General features: G+C 40.4%; 2 protein-coding genes across 4 annotated transcripts in view; both read right to left on the bottom strand.

The window, feature by feature from the left end:
* Nucleotides 1-1,151, bottom strand: part of mical3a (microtubule associated monooxygenase, calponin and LIM domain containing 3a) — a 59,989-nt gene extending 58,838 nt beyond the window's left edge. Inside the window, exon 1 of the mRNA XM_037255216.1 lies at nt 1,079-1,151. The gene's annotated coding sequence lies outside the window, so the exon portion shown is untranslated. The remainder of the gene's footprint in view (nt 1-1,078) is intronic.
* An 810-nt stretch (nt 1,152-1,961) lies between these two features.
* On the bottom strand, nt 1,962-25,470 carry si:ch211-1e14.1 (UPF0606 protein KIAA1549). 3 transcript variants are annotated; one of them, XM_037254797.1, is made up of 23 exons: nt 25,262-25,470; nt 24,374-24,631; nt 16,123-18,087; nt 15,856-15,944; nt 15,091-15,250; nt 14,878-15,008; nt 13,917-14,103; nt 13,736-13,795; nt 13,481-13,626; nt 12,271-12,448; nt 11,559-11,743; nt 10,919-11,044; nt 9,781-10,004; nt 8,940-9,049; nt 8,087-8,101; nt 7,598-7,803; nt 7,283-7,506; nt 6,999-7,143; nt 6,565-6,891; nt 6,099-6,151; nt 5,493-5,641; nt 4,616-4,782; nt 1,962-3,892 (listed from the first exon to the last, which is right to left on the bottom strand). In XM_037254797.1, exons 2-23 carry the CDS (start codon nt 24,504-24,506, stop codon nt 3,710-3,712), a joined length of 5,163 nt encoding a protein of 1,720 aa, XP_037110692.1. In that variant the 5' UTR covers nt 24,507-24,631; nt 25,262-25,470; the 3' UTR covers nt 1,962-3,709. The 3 variants fall into 3 exon arrangements, with proteins under 3 accessions (XP_037110692.1, XP_037110693.1, XP_037110694.1); XM_037254798.1 differs by lacking the exon at nt 8,087-8,101; XM_037254799.1 differs by lacking the exon at nt 10,919-11,044.
* Between the last annotated feature and the right edge of the window lie 892 nt (nt 25,471-26,362).

Genomic DNA, 26,362 nt, shown 5'->3' with positions numbered 1-26,362 from the left:
GCCAGCAGCTGACAGTCAGCAGACATTGAGTGAAGTCAGAGCAGAGGGCAGCTGCCCAGCAACCGGGCCCTCTGTTGTGAATGACAGCTATTCATCCCCCCCTCCCCTTCTTTCACTCCAACATCACATGAGCTTGGCCTCCTACTCAGCAGAGCCCAGTACAATCTCACACTGTGCCCCCTGACACAGAGCGTGGGGAGGGGAGGAGGGATGGAGATAATTTGTACCGTGACTTTGAGGATGGCAAGTGTAACACACAAGACGAGAGTGACTGTTGGGTGACATGAATCATGACAATGTGCTTTCCACAGTGAATAAGAGATAGCAAAAGACAACCACTCAATGACAGAATTACACTGACTCATGTCACGGAGAAGCAACTGAACCAATATTGCCTGCTCAAAGTTAAAGCAAGTTAACCACTCTGTGACGACAGCCCATGAAAATCTATTCAAGTAATCTTGCACATGCTGACGAAAGGCCTTCAAAGTACAGTTACGAGCCTCAGTTTTTAATGCAGATCAATGCGAACAAACCTATTACAGCTTGCTGGAGAACATACTAAAAGCTTTCTATTGGTGCGGTGCATAGAAAACCTCTGGCTGGCCTAACCGATGATGGAAGAACAAGGAGTGTCAGGATGTGCTTTCCCAGAAGAGCATCTTCTCCAGTTCTAAAACTGGTATCCGTGACACCATCAGTGGCAGCCAGCCCACGGCTGGATACAGCTTAATGTGGCCGAAGATGCTGCAGTGGCTCATTTGACTCATCAGCACAAAAACTCGAGGCTAAATGCAGCAACGATAGATTCTAGAAAACAATACAAGTTGGCCAGTTGAACTATCAGCAAGCAGTCCAAAGACATGCACAATCCTTAAAATGGAAGCCTTTTGGATTCTTGGCAGGACAAATAAACACAAAGGAATATCAAATGTTGACAAAAATAGACAAAAGATCATAGCATGTCAAAAGAACCTCCCATTCATGTTTATACTGCTTCAGAATCCTTCCATAGCATTTATAAACTCCCAAGATAAGTAACCGATGACAGACACATGCATGACAAATCTCTACTTACAATGCTGGGTAGTTAGTTGCTCTTCTGTTGACCAAAGCAAGAGCTGTTGAACTCTCTGCACCACTTCACAACATGCAAATTCCTTCCTCCCTCCCAGTGCTTCCTGCTCCAGTCAGTGGCTGGAAGTGCTTATTGGACTCCTCCTACCCTCAGTGGACAACCACTACCGTCCTGGTCCTCCACACCCCTCGTTGGCTGGCCACCCAGGCGGTAATGAGCATCATGAGCCAGATTAACTCCTTGGTGTTTTGTTGTGCTCCACCTAGAGAGGACTGGAGACCGCAGACAGGATTAAACAAGGGGTCAGGGGTTGCTTGGTTTCTAACACCCTTCCGCCACAAAAAAAGTCTTTATCCAAAGCACACATGCATGTCATAGACTCAAGACTTAAAATCAAAAGACAAGTGCAATACTTGGTTGTGATTGTATTTACCATAAAACACAAGACAGATGATTTATAGTGTATAGTATGGAGGCTTTATCACCACTGTAATTCCCTTGAGGCTGGGCCCAGTTTGACACAGACTCAAGAGGAGACAGGTCAGGGTTAAATAGTTTAGAATAAGGGAGGGCAGGCAGGAAGTCACAAAGAAATGACTCGACATATTCTGACTAAAAAGATAATTAGGATTAATTTCCACGACTTGAAGTGTACATCATGAAATCAGGGAAGAGGGTTGAAGTCTTTGTAAAATGCTTGCCAAGATGTTCACAGCGTGTCCTTCTGCAGAGTGGAGTTGGCTGGGATTTGCAGCGTTTATCTGCATCACTCGGTGGATTTAGAGATCCTCTGATGGGATTACAGGGAAGAAGCGTCTGATGGGATGAGATACAACTCGATAAATGTTAACAATATGAGCTCACACAAAAGTAGACTATCAAATCAATATTTCATGTTTTTTTTTATTTGTACATTTCAACATGTAATCGGCATACACTGTAAGAAATTAAATAGATAAATGCAGTGAAATATAGTGACCTTGACTAGTGTTACGTCATTATGAGAGAAAAGGAGCAGTCCCTCTTCTTTGGATCTGCTTCCCTAGTGTGGCCATTTGAGATAATTACAGCAAGTGACATCATGTTTTCTTTGAGAGGTAACTTAACGGACTCAAACTATCTTTGTTTCTCGTGGATAAGCAGCATAGAAAATGGACGTATCGGCTATATATGGTGATGATTATTTAAAAAGACAATTTATGGTCATTGTTTTTTTTTTATTTTGTTGCATTTGGAGATTCACGCACAGGCAAAATATACTACAAGGCAGACGGTAAAAGAATGGATGCAACAGTAGCTGAAACATACATGCAAAATTTGCTGTTGCAAAAAAAGACAGCAGATGAAGCCAGAACACGAGATTACGTGTAGGCTCTCACATTTAAAAATCAGTTAAGATGTTAAAAGTACGTATGTGTACAGCATACTTTAAATTCTCCAAGGATGCGTAAGTGTGAATGAATTGTGTATTTTTTAAATCCTCTCCTTGTCACAGATGGGGAACGTCTGTTATGGTGAAGCCTGTTACATGTTAAAGCAACAAATGAGTCTCGTAAAATAGCAGAGTTTTGTTGTAATCTGCCACATTACACACAATAATAATTCGAAACCCCGATTGCACAATAAACGGTTTGACTTCATTGAAACAAAACAACAAAACTTTACGTCCCGCATAGTGGTAATTTTGATAACGCAGTGGGTGGTACAAATTTGTTCATGGTGCACAAAACACAAGGCAAGGTGATTTAAAAAAAAAAATACATATGAGCATGACATGAATTATAAATACAGTACCCTGTCTTTAAAAGGCATTACAAAACCTTCAAATACTGCATGAAACAGAGATGGTGATTTAATACATGCATTGCAAGTTGGTGTATTCTTCATCAACTTTTTTTTTTTTTTAATGAAACCACCAGACCACAGCCTAAGAAACTAGTGCATTCAGTGCAGAAAAACACAGCCAAGCACTTAGCACATACATTATGACGATTGCCAAGTTCATATATTTTCTTCCGTGTGATCTATATTTGAAAATGGATGATTTCAAGGCATTTCAAAGCTTAACATTTCTAAAAAAAAAAAAAAAAAATTATTACAACGTACAAAACTTGAAGGACTTGAATGCCAATAGTCCAAAAAGGCCAAGGACCAGCTCTAACTAACTGCGCTAGATAGGCTAAGAAGTACATAGGTAGCATAGTGAGTTGATACTGTGTAGTCTTCTCCTTTGAGTCAAGACTGATTTGCTGGCTGTCAACTGCGACCTTACTATGAAGGAGCCACATGAACATCTCTGAAGAGTGAAGACAAAGCATATCTCAGATTAGATGGAGGTTAAGGTAACACTGAACATCTAAATCTCTCATGGTGGTGAATCCTGGACCTCATATAGTTTTTATATAATACTATATATTATAATAACACTGTCCCATAGTGACATACTGTACTTGAGGTTAGTTCATTCTCAAAACACTCCTGGTTATTTTCGAATCCAAATCCAAAAGAGCATCAAGAGGCATGAATTAGCCACCTTAATATTGCCATCTCGCAGGACTATCTCTCTGCTTTGCTTCTTGGTGGGCTTCCACAGGAAGCATGGTCACATTAGAAGGTGGGGTCAGAGCTATCTCAGCTGTGGTAACCCTGTTTCTGCGACAGGCGTAAAAGTTCCTCACGGATGGCCTTGATTAAGGAGGCGGAAGACTGGGTGGGAGGGGTCGCATCCAGTGAGAGAGGGGCAGAAAGGTAGCCTGCCCCAACGTCAAGGTGAGCGGGGGTAGCTGACGACTCTCTGAGGGCACTTCTGGCCATCTGCGAGATAAACAAGAAAGTCAGGGCAGAAAAGGAAGTGTCACTTGCGAAGCTGGAGCGGTTCTCTGATAATTTGTCACAGAATGAATATACTGTACAGTAATAGACTGCATACTTGTGGCTCACTATTCACAAAATACACTTAGTGTTCATGTTGTTTTATGTGGAACCTATCAGTAACTATTTGCTGAAAAGCTCACCTATATGAGTTTTTTTGTTCTGAAGCACATGAAACTTGACTGAGACACAAGCGTCTTATGTCAAGTTGGAGCAAATTTTCACCTGGGTTGTTAAAGTTACAGAGAGCATTTTGCGGAATAAAATAATCTATGGCCTAGTTTGTGCCTTATAATGTTACTAATGTAAAAAAAAACAGTAGAACAACCAAAACATTATCTCCGCCCTCATACTGTATGATGTAATATTGTTATGTTTATGACTGTAGTGCACTAAACCATACTGAGAAGGGTCTCTAATATTTTGGTTAACCTATGTGGCTATAATAAGCATCTGTCAGTGTGAAAAAGTGACATTTTACAGTGTTGTAAACTACTGCAGTGGCATATATTGTTTGTGGGAAAAAAAAATAAAAATTTCATGGAAGTTCTCAATCTGCAATAAAGTACAAGAACCTCCCTGAAGAGTAAGTGAGTAGTATTTTAAGAAATATACATCCATGGAACATACATAAGAGTAGAAATGTATTTAGGTGGTTGCACTTACTGCACTGTTATCTGGTAGTACTCTGCAGTAACTGTCCTCATGGTAGTTGTTCCAGCTGATGCCTCCATTCTGTCTATCTGTCCATCCTGGATAACCCCTGAACCCGACGGGATAGCCATTTATACGGCTGGACAGACCAACCTGTGTAAGATGATGAAGCTGGGCGCCTGCACACACACACAAGGGATTTATTACATGACATCAGTCTGCTGTCACCAATTTCATTTTGCTGCAAACTTTATTGTGTGTTTGTCTCTGTCAGTGTGAGATTGACTCTGTACAGTCAATGCATAATACTATTAGTGGAAGCCTCACTTCACTGCCTTTAATAATTTAAGAGGAGCTAAGTCTTTCAGGTTGACACGACCCTACCGACCTCCCCCCTATATAATTGACAAACCAGAGACGCGATAGCAAACTGTTACAAGACTAGTTGTGTTCAACGTATAATGTGTCTCCCAAGTCATAACTGACAAAATGGGTATTGTAAATTCAGTTGCAAGGAAGTTTTTTTTTGTGCTTTCACATATAATAAGCAGCTAACATAGCTTCTTCTAATAAGAGAACATTTTCTTCTTTGTATTTAATGGCAGTCTTGATGCTCCCTGCTTATGCTTCCTCACAGAGGTCCGTCTTGCTACTATGACAAATGTAGTGTGTGGTGTACTTTGTTGTTCATTTTAAGTATACCAACAAGTCTCTGTCATTTGCAGGGTCTCACATTTAAAAAAAAACAAAAAAACAGACATTTAAAATCTGTACGCGTGTACCTTGTTTTAGTCCAGTAGACAATTCTAGCAGTGACAATACTATGATTTCTTATATAAAATGCACATGTAATGAAAGAGGGCAATTTGAGAACGGTTTCCAGCTTTACCTGGAGTGCCTCCTACTGGCCGCGGTCGAGCCGATGTAGGCAGCTCGTCGGCATAGAGGCCTCTGCTGGAGTAAAGGCTGTCGAGCTGGAGATGCTCCCCAGGCCCTGCTGCCTCTACTGGGGATAGGTAACTCAGACCACGGTCCTGCCTAGAGAACACGCAGAATGTTACTTTTTATTTTTTTAACGCTTTAAAGAAATCAAGCCTCCAAACCTCAAGTCATGCAAGAGAACATGCAGGAGAGTTTGTTACGATAAGTCCATCACTTTTGTCTAATGTACATGACGAATTGTTCACTTATTTATATCAAGCGGCTGTGGCCCAGTGCTCTACTTTCCAGGAAAAGACCATATTGCATGTGAATATGTGGTGTGTTCATATGCTAGAGTGCCTTCGTGTTTCGGGGGATAGCTAAGAGACCGTCGGACTGTTCCATTAAACCGATAAAATAAAAATGACCCCTTAAATTATTCATACATTTGACGTGGTGGATGGTGGAGGAAACAAGGCAAAGTAGATATTATTCAGCAGTGATCAATAACAGGATTTGAAAATGAAAATCCACTAAGGCTCAATAAATGACGTCAATTGAATGCTTTCCTAACCTTGGTATTAAGCCTTGAACCAGAGGAGGAGACACACTCAGGTCGCTGAATTTCTGAGGGGAACAGAGAGAATGGATCAGTAATGACAGACATAACAAATGAGATATCTATAAGCAATTTTTAAGTTTGGATGAATTCTTCCAAAGCTCAAGTTACAAACAGCGGTACTTTTTATTTTTGCTACAAAAGCAGCTCAAGATCAAGCATATGGAGTGAACATTCATGTTGCACCTTAGTTTTAAAGGGAACTTACGGGTTTATATAGGAGGCCAACAGAAGATCTATACTTGGCTGATTCGTTTGCAAAGATTAGTTTGAAACTACTGTATAAGCGTCATTCTGGTAATTAATTCAAGTGAAAAAAGTAAGGGAATGTAAATGGAAGACTGTGATTTTAAAGCACATAAAGGATACAAATTGACATATTGTGGTATTTTTGTCTCTGCCACCACAATAAGTTACTTACACCAGTGTAAGAAGGGCCAAGGGGTTGATGGGAGGTGCCCCAAGGTCGGGCGTCACGGCCTGGAGGACTGGAATCAGAAGTATTGACATTGACCCCTGGAAGAGTCACCCCTGCCGAACTGCCCTGGGAAGTGGGTGACACCAGGGCAAAGGCGTCATCCAGCAGCGAATGCATCTGCTGACGCGCCTCTTCAATGGAGGGCTGTGGAGGCATGTAGGGTGGTGGTGGAGGGGCATGTCCAGGAGGTGAGGAAGTGGGATCGACAAAAACTTCATCTGTGGGGGATGGGCTTCTGTGGGTCAACCCTGGGGCTTGGTCAGGGTCCGACTGAAATGAACACAAGAAAAATGGACGGCGTTAAGGCTCAATAAAATGTTGGGGTATTCTATACACAGAAAAGGTTTTGATGACCAGGCACTGATATTAAAACTTACTACATAAGCCACGTTGTTCACCCCAGGATATTTCCTATAAACAGCTTCAGTGTCTTCAGTGATGAGGTGATCTTTGTCTGCATCTGTCAATCCTCCATTTGACTGCTCCTTTATCCTCTGTTTTGGAGAGCGCCTCCCTCGAGCACTGGAAATGAAATAAAAGGTCATCGAATTGTGTGTATGTAGGTTATGTATGTATGTATATATGTATGTATGTATGTGCATGCGTGTGTATATATACATTCGTACACACATTACAACTAAGAATAAAAGGCTACACCCACCCTTTTTGCGGTTCTTTGAAGATGGAGGAAATCTGTGCATTTTGATCCAGGATCTTATCCATCTGCATCTGTGTTTTATGGTAACTGTGATCCTGGTCTTTGGTGTCTGCAAGGTCTATGTCATCCATTGCAGGAAAATCATAGTGACCCTTCCTTTTGGCACGCAGGCGGATCTTGTTTCGATGATGCTCAATCTCTGATTTCTGCCTCATTGCTACTTGGATCTGATGAGAAGACACATCAAGTAGAAAGGAAATGTGAACTTTTGGGTTTATCAACCCGCAAATATAAATATGAGGACTGAGAAAGGCGAACCTCCTTGTTTATTTTGTTGGTCTCAGGCAATTTGCCAGTGGCAGTGTGGCTGTTGAGGGGTGGGAGCGTCATAGGTTGCATAGCAATAAGCTGCACTTTGTTGGGTAGTCTTCGGCTTACATCTGTGGCCCGCGACATTCGGTCAACATGTTCAAATATGGAGGCAGATGACGTCTGTTCATTGAGGCCATTTGTAGGAGGAGGACCTGTTGAGGCAGAAATGACAAACAGTTTAAAGGTCTTGAATAGGTCTTCAAAAGTCTAAATGACCATGTTAAGTCAAACTAGGATATCTGGTAGAAAGTACAATTAGGGTCAATACAAAAAAAGTTGACCTTTTTATTTCACTAGCAACATTTATTTTGTGCGACTGACAGTTGGGCTGACAGTGATGAATGGTGGGAACAAGATAAGCACGAGGGTAAAACAGAAACAAACAACACAAAGGGACATTCACGGAAGACAGACGAAAAGAAAAGAAAGTCTTACCAATTTTATTTTTGCCTGCAACGCAATAGAAAGAAAAGACAGGTTTATTGGAAAAGATCAATCCTTGCTCAAGTTGATAAACCGATGGGGACTCGGGCCTTCAATCGAGTCACTTGTGTTCAGTCCCATAACAGCGCAAGCGCCCATTTCGTCCTGCGCCCATTTATGAAAATAGCGAACAAAAGAAAATTCCACCCATGCACACAGGTGCACGGCACTTTGCGCTCCACGATGAAAATAGGGACCCACGTGTTAAAATCCAAAGCAAACAAAGCGGCATGACAAAGAGGGACACAGTGTGAATGATAACAGCTTTTCCTAAGGTGGTCATGAGTTCATTTAGTACGAGTGACGGAAACCTCATACTTTAAAAATAGTCCCTCAACATTGGGGTGCATGTATCTCAACACCATAACGAACTACAGGAAAAGATTTATCAGTGGAAAAAACAACAACAAAACAAAGCAGAGGTCAGTCCTGTGTGGGTGAGGTCAGACAGGCTGCAGTGTGCCTGACTGCTTCTAGCTGGCTCCAGTACGTCTCAGAGTGGCACTGCAACCTTCAATCTGTCGACAAGCTGTCAAAATAACTTCCGCTTTTTGTTTTCCTTCTTTTGCTTTTCTGGACTTATTTTGGACTCAAAATATTTGTCTTTCATGTTGTGTTCTGGTTTACCCTATAAGTACTATTTTATGATACATTTCCAGTAAAATACTGTTAGGAGACAAAAAATTAAATCATCTCACTGCTCTTTTCAGTGTTTATATTCCTCTCCCCCTCTTTTGCTGTGTTGAGAAAAGGTTTGAGTGTTGCCAGGGCCTCTTGCCATTTAAAACATTGATGGGGACCTTACGTGTCTGCTTGCTGTCACTGGGTGTGGCCTGGGCTCTCAGGTTCTCCTCAGTTGACTCGCGTCCACTGGAGCGGTCACTCACCACGGAATCACCGTCTGATGGTGAGATCCTAAGCACAAAACACACACTTAAATGAATAATTGACGCCTGAGGATGGGCTTGCGTGCTGGGATATGCTACATAATAATAAAACATCAGTTTTCCTTCAAGGTCAAAGCAGTGACATTTGTAAGATAATACAAACAGATGACAAGGTCGACAACAACAACAACAACAAAACAAAATCTGTGGCAGAATACCAGGCAAAAAGGAAGCCCTCCTAGTCTTGTATGTCAATTATTGATCTGTCAAAGCTTTGTGTCTGGCTGGCTGAGTAAACTGTGAGGATAATCATTTTATTGCTTGAGGTTTCAAAAATGAACAACAACAACAACAAAACATACACACTTCAAGCAGTATCACTGGTAAGATTATTATCATTATGAAGATGATGATGATTATTATTAGAGCCAATTTCTGTTAAGATTTTAACCCTTAACATGAACCCTACAGTGGTGTAATCACATTGGCTTACTATGGCATATAATGTAGCTGATTATCCAGCTAGTAGGCCTATTTTTTTTCTTTAGCTACAACCTATAACAGAAAACAACCAATTTATACACTAAGAAAGTACTTTGAAAGTTGATCTCAACATTGCGTGTATTTCTTTGGCTTCATTCAACCACTAACAGTGGAACATTAAAACAATGGAGAGAAGGTTAATGTTGTTTATATCATGTTATTCTTTTCTTGCTTCGGTTCCCCGACCCACCCCCCTGCACTGCCAGGATCACTGACCTCTCTCGTCTTCGAAAGCTGCGGGACGCTCTGGTTGAGGAAGCAGAGTTTTTGGATATGGGGGTAGGGACATCCCCATTCTGGGAAGGACTAGGGCCTTCCTTATCTGAAATGGGCAGAGGCCCTGCTGGGACAGATTCCTGGACCACCATAACATCATCTTTGTTGTGCTGGCCAAGATGCAGCTTAGCAAAGTCAAAGCCTTTCACACTGGGGGCCTGTAACTGAAACAGAGACATTTACAATACAATACAATGCAATACAACTTTGGGTTGGTTAAGAAGACATAATAGGGAGTGCTACCAAAGGCTGAAAGTCGACAGCAGCAAGGTTACAAGTTTCTGCCTTGGCAGGGCTGCCTTAAAAAACACGTGTGACACTCTGTTGAAAGAATGATCCCAAATGCACACAAAGGAAACATAGAGCCACTTTGTGTAGCCCACACTGAAGCAAAAAATACTCAGTGGGCTATTAATCTGGTAATATTCCCTTCATAAATTACAAATTTTAGCCACACCAACAACAAACTCATCTATAAATCTACTACTTCAACAAAATGATATCATACACCCCTACAGAGAAAAAAACACCGACAACTACTATACTGACATGACACACAGTTTACAGACAGCAAAGCATGGTCCTAATGTCCAGTGAAGCTACAAACACATCGATCTGTCTGGCTACTAGACTACATCCTGTACCTCCTGCTTGCCCCGCCTCTCTTTGGAGGCGACTGTCATTCTCTCTTCTTTCTGTATCTTCTCGCTTCTCTTTTGTACTGCCTTGGATTTTACTCCATTCGTTTCTTCTGCTTTGAATGGTTTTGTTTCAGGCTTCTTCATTTCTTCTTCTTCCTCCTCCTCATCATCATAAACTCCTTCATCATCTTCCTCCTCCTCCTCTTCTTCTTCCTCCTCACTGCTTGTAATGTCTTTGCTCTTTAGAGTGAGTGTTCCCTAAGCAAAAGCAACGGTTGACAGGACAGATTCTTCCCATGTGTAGCTATGCAGTTTTTTTAATAGTAAAGAAACAGTAGTTGCCTTAATATAAATGTAGCAACAACAACAGTCAGGACAGCAAGCACACAGTCATTTGACAAACTACCAAACACTACTCTGCACCTACTATTCGATACCTTTCTGTTTTTAACAGTGATTTCCTCCTCCTCATTCTCTTCATCTTCATACTCCGCTTCTTCCTCCTCATATGTCCACTCTTCAGCTTTACTAAAATCAATAGCCCTCTCATGTTGAGGTAGTGCCTGGTGAACGGAAGTTTATGAGGGAGCAGAGGGGTGAGTGGTATTAAGTGAGAGATAGTGAAGTTAAATTGGTTTCTTTTGTACATTTAACCATCAACATGGGTACGTGGGCTTCAAAGCAGAGCATTTACTGGTAGAAGAGGACCGAAACTAGACAGACAAATCAAACATTGCCTGGTGAGACAGGGATCCCAAAAATACATTGAAGTACTATTTAATGATGTCGGGAGTCGGGACTTGCCTGAGGAATGAGCAGCTCAGAAAGAATACTGCTGTCTGTGGTGCTGTTACGGGACTTATGTTATATGCCATGTTTTTCTTGGAAGAAAAAAATAGCTTTGTCCGAGAGTAATTATTTATACAACTTTTACTATACTGGCTTGCAGGAAGATGGAGACTATCCAAACTGACCTCAGGCCAAAGGCTGTGTCCATCAGGTGCTCATATAGAGACAGACAAGCAGTATCATTTGCATTCACACCATCACTGAGTGGCATAGCAACATATGATCTACCTTCTGTCTCTGCTGGATGGATGCCATGGCATCTGGTTGGAACTCCAGCTTGTCTATCCGACACAATTTCCAGTAGAGTATGGCAATGATGATCATGACCAGCAAGAGAGGAATCACCACTCCGATGATGATCCACATGTTGGGGTTCTCAGTGTCAGAAGGTGACGACGGCATCTTCTCCACAGCTGACGTGTAACAGACAGAAGTTACACTCAGTTAGGCCACACACAAGGAGATGGAATTTGTTGTTGAGAGTTGGTTCTTGACTCTTAGCTGTAATTTTAACATTTCTTCCTTGAAATAAACTTGCTTTATCCCTTGGGGGTGTTAATTAAGTAAAAACAGCCAGCCTGAGAGCAGAGGGACCGTTGTCCCTTCTTTAGCGTCAGACTGCTGGTACATTGCATGCAAGGGAATGTAATTAACTCACAAGAAGGATCACATGGAGCTAGAAGTTTCCTGCAAGTTTTTGTGTAAAACGCACAATGATCACTGATATGATTGCATTGTAACATTTTCTTTATCTTTCAGTGGAACTTCGGCACCTGTTGACCCATATTTCTGTCAATATGGTAAAGTACCAACAGTTTGGTCCATGTGTGTTTGTTATTTTAAAACAATGATAAATAAGATATTCGATAATTGGAGGCAAGTGAACCTTGGCTTCAAACAAGATACCCTATCAATAAATTGCCACAATGAAGATACTCACGTTGTGCCAAAATGCCCTCAACACGATACCCCAAGATGATAGCCGCTTTTTGGACATCCAAGCTGTTGAGAATGTTGACCATTTCAACAGCAGGAACCCTCTGGCCATCGGGGCGCTCCACAAAATACACAACTTCCAAGGGATGGTCTGCACCTACAGGCCGGTTCATGCTCACAACCTATGAATTGACACAAAAATCAGCTAACGTGCGATCCTCGACCCTGAATGATAACCACTAAATAATGGAATAACGGGCTCAATGAATTGGTTTCTACAATAATTCCTACTGTTGTCATATTTATGAATGAAATACGATGACATCCACACACAGGCTGAGAATCTGAATGCCTTCAAGGGCATACCCTCGCTATCATGAAATGGCCAGCACGGCGCATCCATGAACACTTTTGAGCTGTCATTTAACGACTGCTCCCAAAGTGCGTTCTGATTTTGTGACACAGCAAGCCAGAAAGGTCTGGCACAGTTAGGTTACTACTCATAGTCAACACTCTGGCAACATCCCAGTTTAAGACATTTCTGTTATTCATGTCTCATTCCTCTGATGGGTAAATATTTTACCAAACACCAATCTCTGTCTGCCCTCTAAAATCTCTTCATTGTGCCAAACGCAAAACGCAAGCACAGTGAAAGAGAAAGAATGAATAATTTATCTGATTTTTGCAGCTCGCAGGAAGCATCAAGGAGGGTCACAGGGAAGAAAAGCAACAACACTTTGTGCAGTTGTGGTCTCTGAATGGGGGCTGAATGGGATGCTGTTGCCATGGGGACAAGGCCCCATCTCGCTCCATGTGAGGCTGATGAGCAGGTGCAGGGCAGCCCCACAAAAGCTCCAGCCTGATTAGTAAAGCAGTGAGGCTTTCAGTGCTTACATGAACACTAAAAAGCTCAAATAAGGAACCCTCAGTACTCACTTGGGTAGCAAGGTAGTTAGGACTTGCATTAGGGAAATGGCACAAGGATGAAATCTTCTTTAATGTTCAGTCATCAATTTGCAAACAGACAAATGCTCAAGGGGTCATTCTTGCCAACTCAGTAGCATCATAATGTTCAGAAGATCATCACAGATTATTTTTTTTTGCCAAATTAAGAAACTAATCAACACTCAAAATACATGTTAGACATTCACTCTGACACATAAGGGTCACCGACAAAATAAAAGTTTTAAAATCTAAAAAGACAGTATATACACCTGAACGCTGCTATTGCCAACGTCGGTGGCTCTCTTGACACGTCTGACTAGTCCCATGGCTTCCCCAAGTACCATGGCCACCCTACGCTCGATGTTGGCTTGAAAGGTCCTCTGGCCCACTTCACTGTCCGGCACTCCCAAGAGAACTATAATGAAGAAAAGCTGAATGAAGCTATGCAGAATTTACATTTCAAACCAAAGTTGCCCAACATGATTTACTGTATGGCAGATTGCAATTAACTGAAAGCATCTTACCTGTTCTCACCCAGGAGGAGCGAAGGGACTGGCTCGTGTTTAACTTTGGATAATGAAAGGCTTTTGATGTGGGGAGAAAAAAACATCAGAGTGTCATAACATCGAAAGACAGGTCATATAACCGAGTTCTATACAATTCAGTGAAAAATGCTATTATAAAAATAAGCTCTGTAAGACTTACGCTCTGCAATCTGCAAGACAGGGAAGCCCATGTAATAGCTGAATTCCACCTTGGTGAGCTTCATTAGAGCAATGCTGACCTCTGATCCCATTCGATAACCCTGGGGGCTCTGCACAGTGAAGGTGATGTCTACTGGGTACCTCCCCAGTTCCAGATTTTTAGGAACAGCCATGGTAATATTCATTATCTGTAGCACAATTTGACAATCATGTTCATTTTACATGGTCTACATGTACTGTAAAGGAAAAAGCTTTACTTCATAGAAAAGATTGTCAATCTCTGAAAGCGTTAACCTTTAGTTAACCAAAAGTAGGGCATATAATTGGGCAGTTTGGCCGAGGGCATTCTTGGTTAGTTATTCATGAAACAAATCTGTTCTGCAACAAATTCCTAAACAATCCTAAAGCAGCCACAACATTGGGTTACATAAAATTCTACACAAGCCAACTCTGTACTTAACCAAATAAACCCTTTATTAACAAAAATCTCCTATAATCCTCAACAACTGGAGCATGAAGAAACAGAGTATGTTTGGGGTCTAGCTAACAATAGGTAATTCACAAATATTTGCTATGTACTAGACAGGAATAGAAAACGACAGAATTTTCTGAATTAGAATCTCTGAATGTTGAGGTTCGGATCCTCAGGCACCCAGAGGATGCTTTGACAAAAAAATAGGTTTTTGTGAGACTATGCTAGGAAAAAATGATTATGAGTAGATTTTTAACAGGCTGTCACTCTGTATACGTGCTGCAACAATCTGAAATAATTTCAGCAATCATTCTCTTCTCTTTCAAAAGATTGATTGATTATGATTTGAACAACACCGATTTTGCTTGCAAATAGGAAAGGAAACCCACACGAGTGTTGTTTCTTTGATTTTTACTACTAGTATTATTACTCTATTTTAAATCAAAGTGCAAGGTTGTATTTCTTGTGCTCACCATTTTGCTCCACTTACATGCACTGTGAAATTGGTTGATGCCTTGGAGCGCTGACACACTTCTGCAAAGGCCATGGTCAAACCTTGCTCAATGCGCTCACTGAAGTCGCAAAATCGTACATCAATGTGACCTGGAACAAACTGAAGCACTGCACATTGGGAGAGGATGAAGGAATTTAAGCAGAGTATGATAGCAAAATATTATGTTGAATTCTTAGAAAGCAAATTCACCTGTGTGTACTTGATATTTATTGTCTTGTGTCATCCAGTGAGGCGACACATACAGGAAGTGGCGTCCTGACCTTTGTAAGGCGTTGATGACAGATATGGCTGTGTACACAACTGGATCGGACATGACCCGAAATACAAACTTTGGTGGTGGCTCTATAACCTTGACATACAAAGCAATAAAGTTTTCTGTTTTGTTACATTTGCTCGTCAGTACAGGACGCAAGTGATGTGAATAAAAATATATAACAATACATTTGTATTTTGACTTAGGAGGGTTAGTTTTTTGTGACACGAGTTGTTGCTCAGACGTTTTTTTTTCTTAAGTTACGAGTAAAAATTTGAGTTACAAACACAATGGTGGAAGCGAACGACAAAAGACGCAGCAGATAATGAACAATACACTACACAAACGAGCGTTAAACCAAAGTACAAACACTACCTGGCAAAACTTTCGCAACGTTAATGTTGACAAACAACGTTAATCATCATAGACGGACAAAAAAAAAAAGTAGCATTGCGGTAGTTATCTCTTTAGACAATGAATATTTTGAAGCTAACGTGGAGCAACACACGTATAGACGAGTCTCACAGGAATAGAATCTTTAACGTCTGCGAAAAATAACAAACTATTGCAACTTGGAGGGGTGAGAGAACAGTTTCCATTCACTGCAATATGGAATGATGATTTGAGCTAAAGGTATCACTGTATTTACAGTACAAAATCAATAAAGAACATTTCTAACTCCACTGATGATAATAAGGTACCTGTAACTCAAACGATTTGTTGAATTCCCGCTTCAGAATCTCTTCGACTTGAAATTTGGCATCTTCAACTTTGGTCCCAGATGGCAAACCTTTACAGTAAAACAAAGTCAAATGATATATAAATAATATATATTATTGTTTCAGATCTTGCATGGTGATTTACCTACAGTATAGCCATCAAAAATCAATTTGGAAATATCCTCAAAGGTCCTTAATTGCACACCAGGACAGATCAAGTGCAACTTAAAGGAGAACAAAATGACTTACCTATAGTGATTAAATACTCGGGCTTCTCAATATTGCAGAGGTACTGTCTGGATGTCTGAGTTGTAATCTGCCACTCACTACCCATGACAGGGGTAACGTTGTCAGTTTGGTGAGAACTTGCGTTGGCATTTGGAGATGTGGCTATGGGTGAGAAGGTATTAGCTTCACTGTTGGTTGGAATCAAGGTCATTGTGGCTGGATTGTCAAATTCATCTTTAGTCACTCCCTGATCACCCAACATCACAGGAGAGGTTAAGGACTCATTGGATGAAAGTGAGGTGATGTTGAATGCTTTTTCAGTTGAAGGATGCTCAGCAGGTCCAGAGGAAAACGCTATTGTTGCAGTGAAGACTGAAGTAGGGTGCAGGGTAGTACTTAGTGGGAAGACCTCTGTGACAAACCACTGGACATCAGTGAGAGAGAAGGAGGACATTACATCATCTGGCAAAAATTCTGTAGGACTGGGTAGGAGAACAACAGAGCTGTGCAGGCCAACTGTATGAGTACCTGCAGACCAATCTGCAGTTGACATGTGCGTTGCCCAGAGGGAGGAGGGGCCATCAAGCTTTGAGCTATTGAAAATCTCTGTTCTTATGACAGTTGTCTCACCATGAGGTTCAAATTCTGACAAACCACTATAGGAGTCATCCTCAATTAATTTTACATCAGTGGTAATGCTGCTGCTGGGCGTGATGTCTGAAGGACTGATGGGCAGCACAGTGATGTTCCCTCTTTGTTCAGCTTTACTCTTGGAAGCAGACTTCTCCTTAGTCAGCTGTGTGGTGTAATACTCCAAGCTGTTCATGTCAGGTAATAGCACATCGGTCGGTTGAATACTGTAAGTATCTGGCCAATCTATGACATCTGATGCTTCTAATGTCTCACTGCTAATTGTGGCAGTAACCTCTTGTGTGTGATCTACAGCGAAGTGAAATGGAGAAGGATAAGAGGCATCCATTGATGTTCGAAGTAAGTGGGTTGAATACATTGTCATTGGGCTTGAAGACGGCAAGATATGAAGATGATGCAAGGACGAGAGGGATGTTCCCACCCTGGACGGAAAGGCTGTGTTGTAATGTTCTCTATTGTCCTCTTGATCGTACGTATCGAGAACCTTGGTGGCCAGAGAGTAGTCCGCTTCTTCAGGACTGAATGCTATCGTCTCCATATAATCTCCACTCCCCCAGTCGAAGTCCATGCTATTGGTGGGGTAGAAGTCATCTGGTGGAACTTCTTCTGTTGGTTCAGATGATGGGGAAATAAATTGAGAGTCCATGAAAGGCAGATGGTCACTTGGGGTTGAAATCTCATATGGTTTGGGAAGAATGTTCTCTGGTTTATTCTCTGGGATTGGGGAACCACTTGTGCGTGGATAGTTTTCATGCTTTATTGTACTTGGACCCTTTGTAGGGTGTCTTAAGACATGATCTAGAATATAAGATTCATCTGATGAAGTGTTCCTAAAATCTAGTGTGCCACTTTGTTCACCAGGTAGTGAGGTCGTTGCTGTATGTGGTTTTTTTGGATCACTGATTTCTTCTTTTGCAAAACTAAGCTGTGTTACTGTTGACTTTTCAAAAGCGGGAGACCTTGAAGAAATTAACTGAGTTTGCATCAGAGATACTGAAGGAGTTTGCAAAAGAGTTTGTTTGGCAGAATTTATCCAGGCCACCTTCCAGTCTCTTGAAACTTTAGATTCCTCTAATTGTGAAAAGGATCCCAAAACAAGTTGAGATGGATGCAATGATGGAGTATAAAGAGGCTGTAATTCTTTTGCATTGAAATCACTGAGAGTGAAGGATTCATGGTGGGGTTGAGAAATTAGTTGTTGAGTGCCAGGAGACTTTTCCTTCCCTATGACTGGTGTAAGAAAGGGTGGCGAGGGTGATAGCGATGGCCTTGTTGGACTCGAAACATCTCCAAGAAATCCGTTGGCGTTGTGTGTAGAAACTGATAGAGACTCATCTACGGAGAAGCAAGGAGGATTCAATTTAACATTGGCTACGAAGCTAGCCTTACTCAGAGTAAAGAACAATGGGCAGAGGTTAACAATTAAAACTCAACTCAACTTGGACCACTTAAAAAAACAACTGTAGCTGAAACAAAGTTTGGAACAGAAATAAAATTGAACTCGAAACAGAAATACAAAAATATAAATATTCCTCTTTAGTAAAAGAATAACCAATAAAAACCCAAGACCAATCAGTGATATTGCTATGATCCTGCAGTGTTCTTTCTGTGTTTTTGACCAGTCACTGTGCTTATGTTGGCCACTTGTTCCACCACCAGCGTGTTGGTGGTCTAAAGGTGTAAAAACTTACACATAATTGTACTTGGTTGCTCGTAAATAACAAACAGGTAATTATCAGTTTTCTCCAGCGACAACTTTAGGGATCAAATGTGCAGCTTGCATGTATGCTTGAGAAATAGGTCATTGTTTGAGGTCACACTATGGGACGTGACCTGGAAATGTCATTTGAGTTCTCCCCTGGAGTGGCACAGTAAGACTTTTGCAATACCTGTGACAGTTCAAATGGAAAGGGTATAAAGTATCAGTATTTGAATAATAATAATAATAATAACAATCATGATTATACATAGTGTAAAGATGCTATACGTGAAAGTTTTGTTTTGTTTTATCTCTATAACTGATGAATAGCTTAACTTGTAATTATCAATAATTACAGTAATCAGGAGAAATCTAATTGACAGCTATTTGGAAATGATATTCAGGCTTAGCTCGATGTGACAGACAGCAGTTATGCATTGGGCCACAGAGTTAACCCTAACCTGACAAAGTTCTTAAAGGCTAGATCTGCCAGCTGGTATTCTGAAACATGAGAGTGTTACACACGGCTGGTCATGCATTGTTGGACTTCATAATGTCAGTAAAACAAACCACCAAGACCTGTGCAGATGGACACCGACAAATATTTTACACGACCATCAAATTCTGACAGTAAGCTTTCAGGTTTGCCACATCCCTTAATTCTATCATTGCTTTATTCCTTTTTCTTTCTTGAAGTAAAAATCAGTTAATGGAATGTGGTCTATGTACATCCTTGAAGACATATTATTCATGTTTAGTTTGGGACCAAGTGTGACCAAACACATGATCAAAGGCAGTGCATCATTTGGGTTATCCTGTTTGTTGAAAGAATGCAAAATCTGAGGGCAGTTAAATTTGTAGGAAATGGCTTGGCACCAGAAAGATGCACCATGTTTTGGTAGTCTGGTAGTCAAAGAAAAAGGACACAGTGATGTTCCATTTTGTTAAATGCATCGCCACTTGAATAACCAAAGGGGAAATAATTGTCAAACCACCTTTGTCATCATTTAGATTGCTAAATAAAATGTTGTAAATTAAAGGTTTAAGTCCTAACGTTGAGTGTTTTTACCAATATTTTAATATTAAAAAAACGTGTGCACATTGTTGTATCTAACAAAAGGTTGAAGCAATTTTTACTGATAAATCATGGTAATATTTTAAAAGCTTAGTTCTGCCATTTTATGTTATAATTACTCTATTACTAACATTGTATTTCATGGCTCTGAACGTAAATTGTGCTGTCTCTTGTTTTTTTTGTTTATATTTTTGGGATATAATTCTTTGGATATCAACATTGTATTTCATGGCTCTGAGTGTAAATTGTGCTGTCTCTTGCTCCTTTTTTCTTTATATTTTTTGGATATCAGTCAGTATTTCAACAATACTGTGATTGTACTGATAACTATGATAATTTAGTTCCCTTTAATTATGATTTTAAATTTGCTTATGTGCTTTCCAGGCGCTCACACAGGAAGCCTGAAACTGTGACCTGCTGTTCACTCCCATAGACCCCATAATGAAGCACATGCCTATAAATGTGGGACATCTCATTAGTTTGACAACACTAAAGAATTGATGCCATGAAATTTAATTTATTCATGGTTTGAGAAATCACAGGGTAATGAGATTCCATTTCCATTCATCTGGTCACAATCCTTCATGTGCCTTTCAGACCGCTTTTTCCTACTTTGGATATAGGCTCTTTCTAAGCAACAATTTTATCCATCCATCCATCCATCCATCCATCCATCCATCCATCCATCCATCCATCCATCCATCCATCCATCCATCCATCCATCCATCCATCCATCCATCCATCCATCCATCCTATCTATTAACACTTAATTCTTGGTAGAGGTCTACATAGAAGTGGGGTAAAAATGTATTACGTAGTTACTTTCTTGCTCTACCCATGTAGCTCTCTGAGGGGTCTTGTTAAAATTGATTTGAAATACAGCAGTGATTTCCACGAATCAATATTACAGAAGGTCTGCTTGTCTCTCATGGAAGCCCAACCCTAAAAGCTAACCTGATAATGCTTAGGCAGTAATGGTGATGTCTAGGATTGAATCATAGAACATATTCCACTCGTTTTGCCTGTCTTCCCTCAGTCCTCCAGGGATCAACAGTGCCAGTATAGAAAAAGAACAAACTTCATCTGAATCAGTATCAGAGAGAAATATTTTGCCACTGTGATAAGGACAACAAATTTTTGTATTGTCTCCAACGACCTTAAATGACAAAATGGGTGGCCAAAATCGTTGCCAGAAAGAAGCATGCCAGCAAAAGCAGAGCGTTCACACATTTTTCAAACAATAATAACATTAATATTTTTAACAACATAGTTTCATTAGATTCTGTTTTCACATAAGCATTGTTTTGTAGTTGACAAACACTAAATTTAAATGTGGGATTGGGTTGAAACAAATGTGAAAGAAGAGATATTTTTGCTTTAGCACAAACCCATGAAAGGTTTTCCAGTTCTTTTTTTGTCATACAAAAATGAAAGTCAGACATGCTTGGCTCATATTATTGCTGTCAGAGCCCCAAAAGATATGATTAAAATATCCATCCATCGATCCATCTTCTCCTCATTAGCGAGTCTATCCCAGTTGACTTCAGGGAAGAGGTGGTTCACACCTACGGACATTTTAGTCTTTAATTAACCTAACAATCAATGCATTTGAAATGTGGGTGCAAACTGTTAGAGTTAAAGATAAATTGTTATTAACACTACAACGCTTTTAAGACTTTTGAAGCCTCTGTTCTGTCATGTGAGATCAAACAGGAGAGAGTCGACAAGGGAGTGACGTGCCCTTGCGATTGCTTTGTGATAAGCCCCCGCACACAAAATTGGTGGTATCCACTATCCACTTAGCTTGTGAGTTGGGATTGTCCCAGAAATACAGGCATGTAACATGAGCAGCCCAAAAGACTTCAGTCACGCAGCATCCTCCGACACTGCTTCAATTGTCATTCACTCTGCGGCTGGTGCTGTTCACTGGCTAAGATTGTGGACTCCCTTTAGATAAAACTGTCAATATGAATCACCTTGCCAGACAATAATCACAAATCTGTAGACTTTTTGAGAATTGCAATCAATAACCGTTCAAACAAGCAAAGTTGAACGATCTGTTTTAATGAACATACTGTATGAGTTGTAGTTCATCAAAGCACATGTTAAGATGAACTCAGCGCAGGACGTACATCCTCAAAGATGCCCTCAGCATTGCACATGTCCACTGAGACGAAAAGAAAAGTTAAGCACCATGATTCATTCATAAAGTTCCAGGGTGCCTCCACACAGCATACACAAGCAACAGGACAATTCAATATACATTTTTATCTATTAATGATAATAATATGATTATCAAGAGCACCTGATGTTATAGACCCGTCCCAGCCTTCATTGCTATGATCAGAGTCAAATACCAATTTGTGGAGATGACAAGCCAGGAAAAGACTCCTAGTCACTGCTTCTTTGTGGCCTTCTGAATGGTGGAGCACCCAGAATTTAGCTTTGGATGGGTTCTAGCCATTGATCGGACATTGGCCCCCTGCTGTAATGAATAATGAATGACCATGTTGTCATCGCATACATATCCAATTTCAACTTAGTCTTCCCTGGCCTACAGCTCTGTGGGTTGAACTTGCCAGTCACTGTTCTAAAATAAACCTGGTCTTTTAGTTGAATTGTAAAGTAATGGAAAAGTGCCATGTTGTCCAAGCAAAAGCCCAAAATTACAAGTGACACACATAAGGAAAGTGTTGTGTCATGGCAGATCAAATAGGGGGTGGCGTGGCTCAGTGGTAGAGTTTTAGCTTCTCAACTTGAAGATTGTGGGGTCGATCAACCCTGGTGACCATGTCGACGTGTCCTTGAGCAAGACACTGAACCCCAATTTGCTCCCAGTGTGGACCTGGCAGTGCCTTGCATGGGAGCAGCCTCCCACTGGTGTATGAATGCGTGTGTGTGAATTGGTGAATATGAGGCATTGGAAAGCGCTTTGGGCACCATGTGGTGTAGATAAAAGCTCTGTATAAGTGCAGTCCATTTACCATCTGGAAGAGCAATTAAAATAAGTCACCATGCCCTGCTTGACCTAGAAACTAGACAGTGAACTTGTATGGAAACGGGAAGCAACCTCCTCAATCGGCAGCAGTAGTAGATACAAATTGTAAACACCGAACACACACACCGAATCACAAAATACATCATTTGTATCCTATTGGAAGAAAAGGTTAATGGCATCTATAAGGAGCAAATTAGTGTTCACGGTGTCTTGCCCAAGAACACTGTGAGAGCGTACAGTCATTGTTTTTTTTTAACCAACTCTCACTCTATACTATATAATTACCAATTGGATGACGTTTAGTGGAATATATTTTGGTTGTGATGCATTGTGTTCTGCCTGTTGTCATGATACAATAATGTACAGCTCAAACAAAGCCTTCTTAAAATGTCACTGTCTGATTCTAAATTGTGTGATGCCAGTCTAAACCATAGTAATGCGGTTGTTTTTTTTCTCTGAGAGAAAATGTTCGATGAAAAGGTTAGCCTTCATCTTGGTGAAACTAAAAGCATGTATCAAATGCTTTGCTATAAGAGCAAAAACGGAAGTCAATAATCAAGAACAGAAAAGTCATTATAAAATAATATGCTAACTGCAAAAATATGTTACACGGATTTCAAGGACGATATAGGAATTATTCAGTATATGACCACTCAGAGCCAAAACAAAAGCAAGACAGAATAATGAAAGTTCAGGACCGAATGCATGAATAATACGAAACGTACATACATGAAATTGACAGGTTTTTTTTACCTTACGATAAACTGTACAGATATATTCAATATAAAATCTTGAGGAAGTTCTGTGCATACCAAGAAAAGTATTAATTCACATTTTTTCACATTTGTCTTACAACATCAATATTAGATCAGAAACCCAAAAGAAATATTTCCAAAATATTTAAAAATACATAAATAACACTTCAGATAACTACTGTAATCTAAAGTTTAGTCAACAGACCTTCATTGCTTTATGTCACAGTAACAGCATTACCGCGTGTTTCAGTGCATACGTTTTTTAGAGACCCCCCATGTCTCACATAAAACATTGATTTTTTTAGTTACCAAAGGATGACATTATGGACTCTGACAACTAATCAGTGTACATTATTTTTCACTGTGAAATTTTGTTTTGAAAGTATACCAAAATAAAGGCCAGCCAGCATCCCAGAAAAGAGTGAGGTGCATAAAGGGAATAATTCTGCAAGTTCTGATTAGCAAATAATGCTACAAACCAATGTGTTATACCATAAACATGTTTTGGATTAACTAATTCTCCACTTCCTGACAGCCAACCAGTCACAATAATCCTATTAGCACTTAATATAATGGGTTTATGACTAACTTTGGATGGTCCTTTTAACTAGGCAATGTGTTGGGGGATGGGAGTTAGTGGGGGAAAACACCCCCAGAGTGCACCCTTTCACTAAATAATGGAAACAAAATAACTACATCCGGGTTAAGCCAAAAATATGTATTTTTTTTACATGTTGCTAATTTAAGCATACATCATGATCATAATTATTTAAATATTGGAGTTTTGTGTCATGTTGAGGAAAGGAGATGATATTCTTGCTTTTACAAGGTCATGATCATTGCCACTAAGATAAACGGTTTTTTATTTTTTATTATGAATACTCACTGCAATCTAATCTCACTCCGCTGTATCTTTTGTGTTGCACACAACATAGTGAAACAGATCACACACATGCAGTCTTGCAAGGAGAGATGTTTGAGTGAAAGTGGGGTGCTTCTTGAAGTGACGTGTTAGAAACGATTGCATTGCTCAAGGGCACCCTTTCAGAAGTATTTAGTGACATTATGCACCCCAGAGACAGATGTTCCCTTACCTGCAACAGGTGAGTCCGCTGCTATCATGTTTATCAACAGGGTCATCCCAAGAATCACTGTTCCAGGGCCGTGGGTGTCCATGGAGGTCTTGACCATCACCACCAAACCCACAACGGAGACTAGTCCTGCCATTATATGTTGGCGTTAAGGTCAAGGCATTTCAGCCAGTTATAGAGAAGTTTCATCCAAAGGGACGGGGCCTCGTGGGATTTTTTTTAGGTAGGAGTCTTCCTCTGGCAAAACATGTGCGTGACTTGCTGGAAACAAACAATGTGAAAATTGAAAGGTCAACTCTGTTTGACCACTACCTACATATTTAAAGTTCATAACAATGGCTACTGCGTTGGGAGCAATGGGTTTCATTGAGATTTTCTTTGTAAAACAGTATTTGCCAGTTTGCCAACGCATGTAGCCTACTAAAGGGTATGCATCGAACCTCTTGAGTTTAACTTAGTGTACATGACATCGTACACCACGTGCCCAATAGCTTTCTATAACAGGTCCTGTTGACACACTATGGACTTTAGGTTGAGATGTCACTACGCCCACTCATAATGACCTAATGTTGAAATAAATGCATACATAATTCAGTAGTTTGATTTTGCAAGGCTTAAGATGACAAAAGTGCGACATTGCTTGCTCCTATGTCGGTCTCTCCCATTGCACACATGCAGTGACAGTCGTCTCTATCTTCTGCCCTACATCCCCTCTCGTCACTCGCAAGCTATGTAGACGCAAGCGGCTAGCAGCATTCAATACAACTAAATCCCCGGTAATGTGCAAAAATCGTTATCGTTACCACAATAGCCAAAAGCCTTCTTTAAAATCAAAGAAAGAACGATCCCCCCTAATTAGGCAGCTCATAGCTGCGGCACATGCAGACTTACCAAAAACACGGTGAAAGCTCAATGAAATCCTTTGTCTGGGTTAGGAAAAAATCAAATGCAGGAACCAGAAAGTAGCCATGGGAACATCAGCGTGCTAACCTGCCTATGTCAAAGTTAATTATGTTAAAAAGAAAACATGTTGGCAGCCAGCATCATTTTGACACTTTAGTGATTGCAGTTATCGTCTCGAGTCTCGGACAAGGATTGTGTTGGCCCCGCCTTCTGATTGGTCTGATTCGTCTATAGGGCCGTCAATGCTTGCTTTGATTGGCTGAGCTACGCGTTCGTCAAATATTTTTTCAATCGAGGTGGGTGTTTTTAGACAAGCGTCTACGGCTCCCACGGCAACATTGTCCACAGCTATGATGCGCAAAATACACATGGCCAGAGAAGTTTAAAATAAATCACGTTTATGTGTTTTCTATATATATATATATATATATATATATATATAGTTAATAATTGTATTTACGTATAAGCTGCTTGCCTGAAACCAGGAGTCAAGTACAACGTTTTATATTAGTGTCACAGTCGACCAAACTAGTGGCTTGAAATGCAGCTATGAAGGGGACACGCAGATTTACAAATCAGCGACATGACGTCACCATGTCTATAAATAATAACTCAAATAAAAATAAAATACTAACCAGTGGTCTGACGTCACTAACGTGTCTCCTCTTGGTGCACGTATCCATCTAGTGGTAGCGTCAAGGGAGTGCACCACAACGACCAAGACTTAAATGCCACCCCTTACATCTCTATTTATCGCCCATGGTAAAGATAATGCTAAAGATAATAATGATAGTATAATAATGAACCATGAAAAGTGATCATATTAGATAATAAATATATAAACAAATATATACCATTATTATAAATCCACATAGACAATAACCAAAGAGCCAATAATAATTAAACACAAGTACCTATATATGCTTTTCCATTAGCTGTCAAAAGGTACAATAAACCTGTCCACCTGTCGCCATTCATACAATCGAATAAGTCATTGCCTCTAGTGTTCATATTAGCTTTATGGTTATTCAAACAATCCCAGATTTTACACGGATTAAATAAAATTGTGAATAAAACAAGATCACCATT

The sequence above is a fragment of the Syngnathus acus genome, chromosome 6 (assembly GCF_901709675.1).
Source record: "Syngnathus acus chromosome 6, fSynAcu1.2, whole genome shotgun sequence".
NCBI classification, from domain to species: domain Eukaryota; kingdom Metazoa; phylum Chordata; class Actinopteri; order Syngnathiformes; family Syngnathidae; genus Syngnathus; species Syngnathus acus.
The sequence above is the reverse complement of the archived record's forward strand: the minus strand, read 5'-3'. Positions and strand labels throughout refer to the sequence as shown.

What these genes read in the sequence shown, in the direction of transcription:
- si:ch211-1e14.1 (XM_037254797.1), bottom strand. Translation starts at nt 24,506, where the DNA reads ATGGCAGGACTAGTCTCCGTTGTGGGTTTGGTGGTGATGGTCAAGACC. An exon ending in TAAATATCAAGTACACACAG is followed by an intron (nt 15,009 to 15,090) that starts GTGAATTTGCTT and finishes CCCAATGTGCAG; the next exon opens with TGCTTCAGTTTGTTCCAGGT. An exon ending in CCATCCAGCAGAGACAGAAG is followed by an intron (nt 11,045 to 11,558) that starts GTAGATCATATG and finishes TCCGTTCACCAG; the next exon opens with GCACTACCTCAACATGAGAG.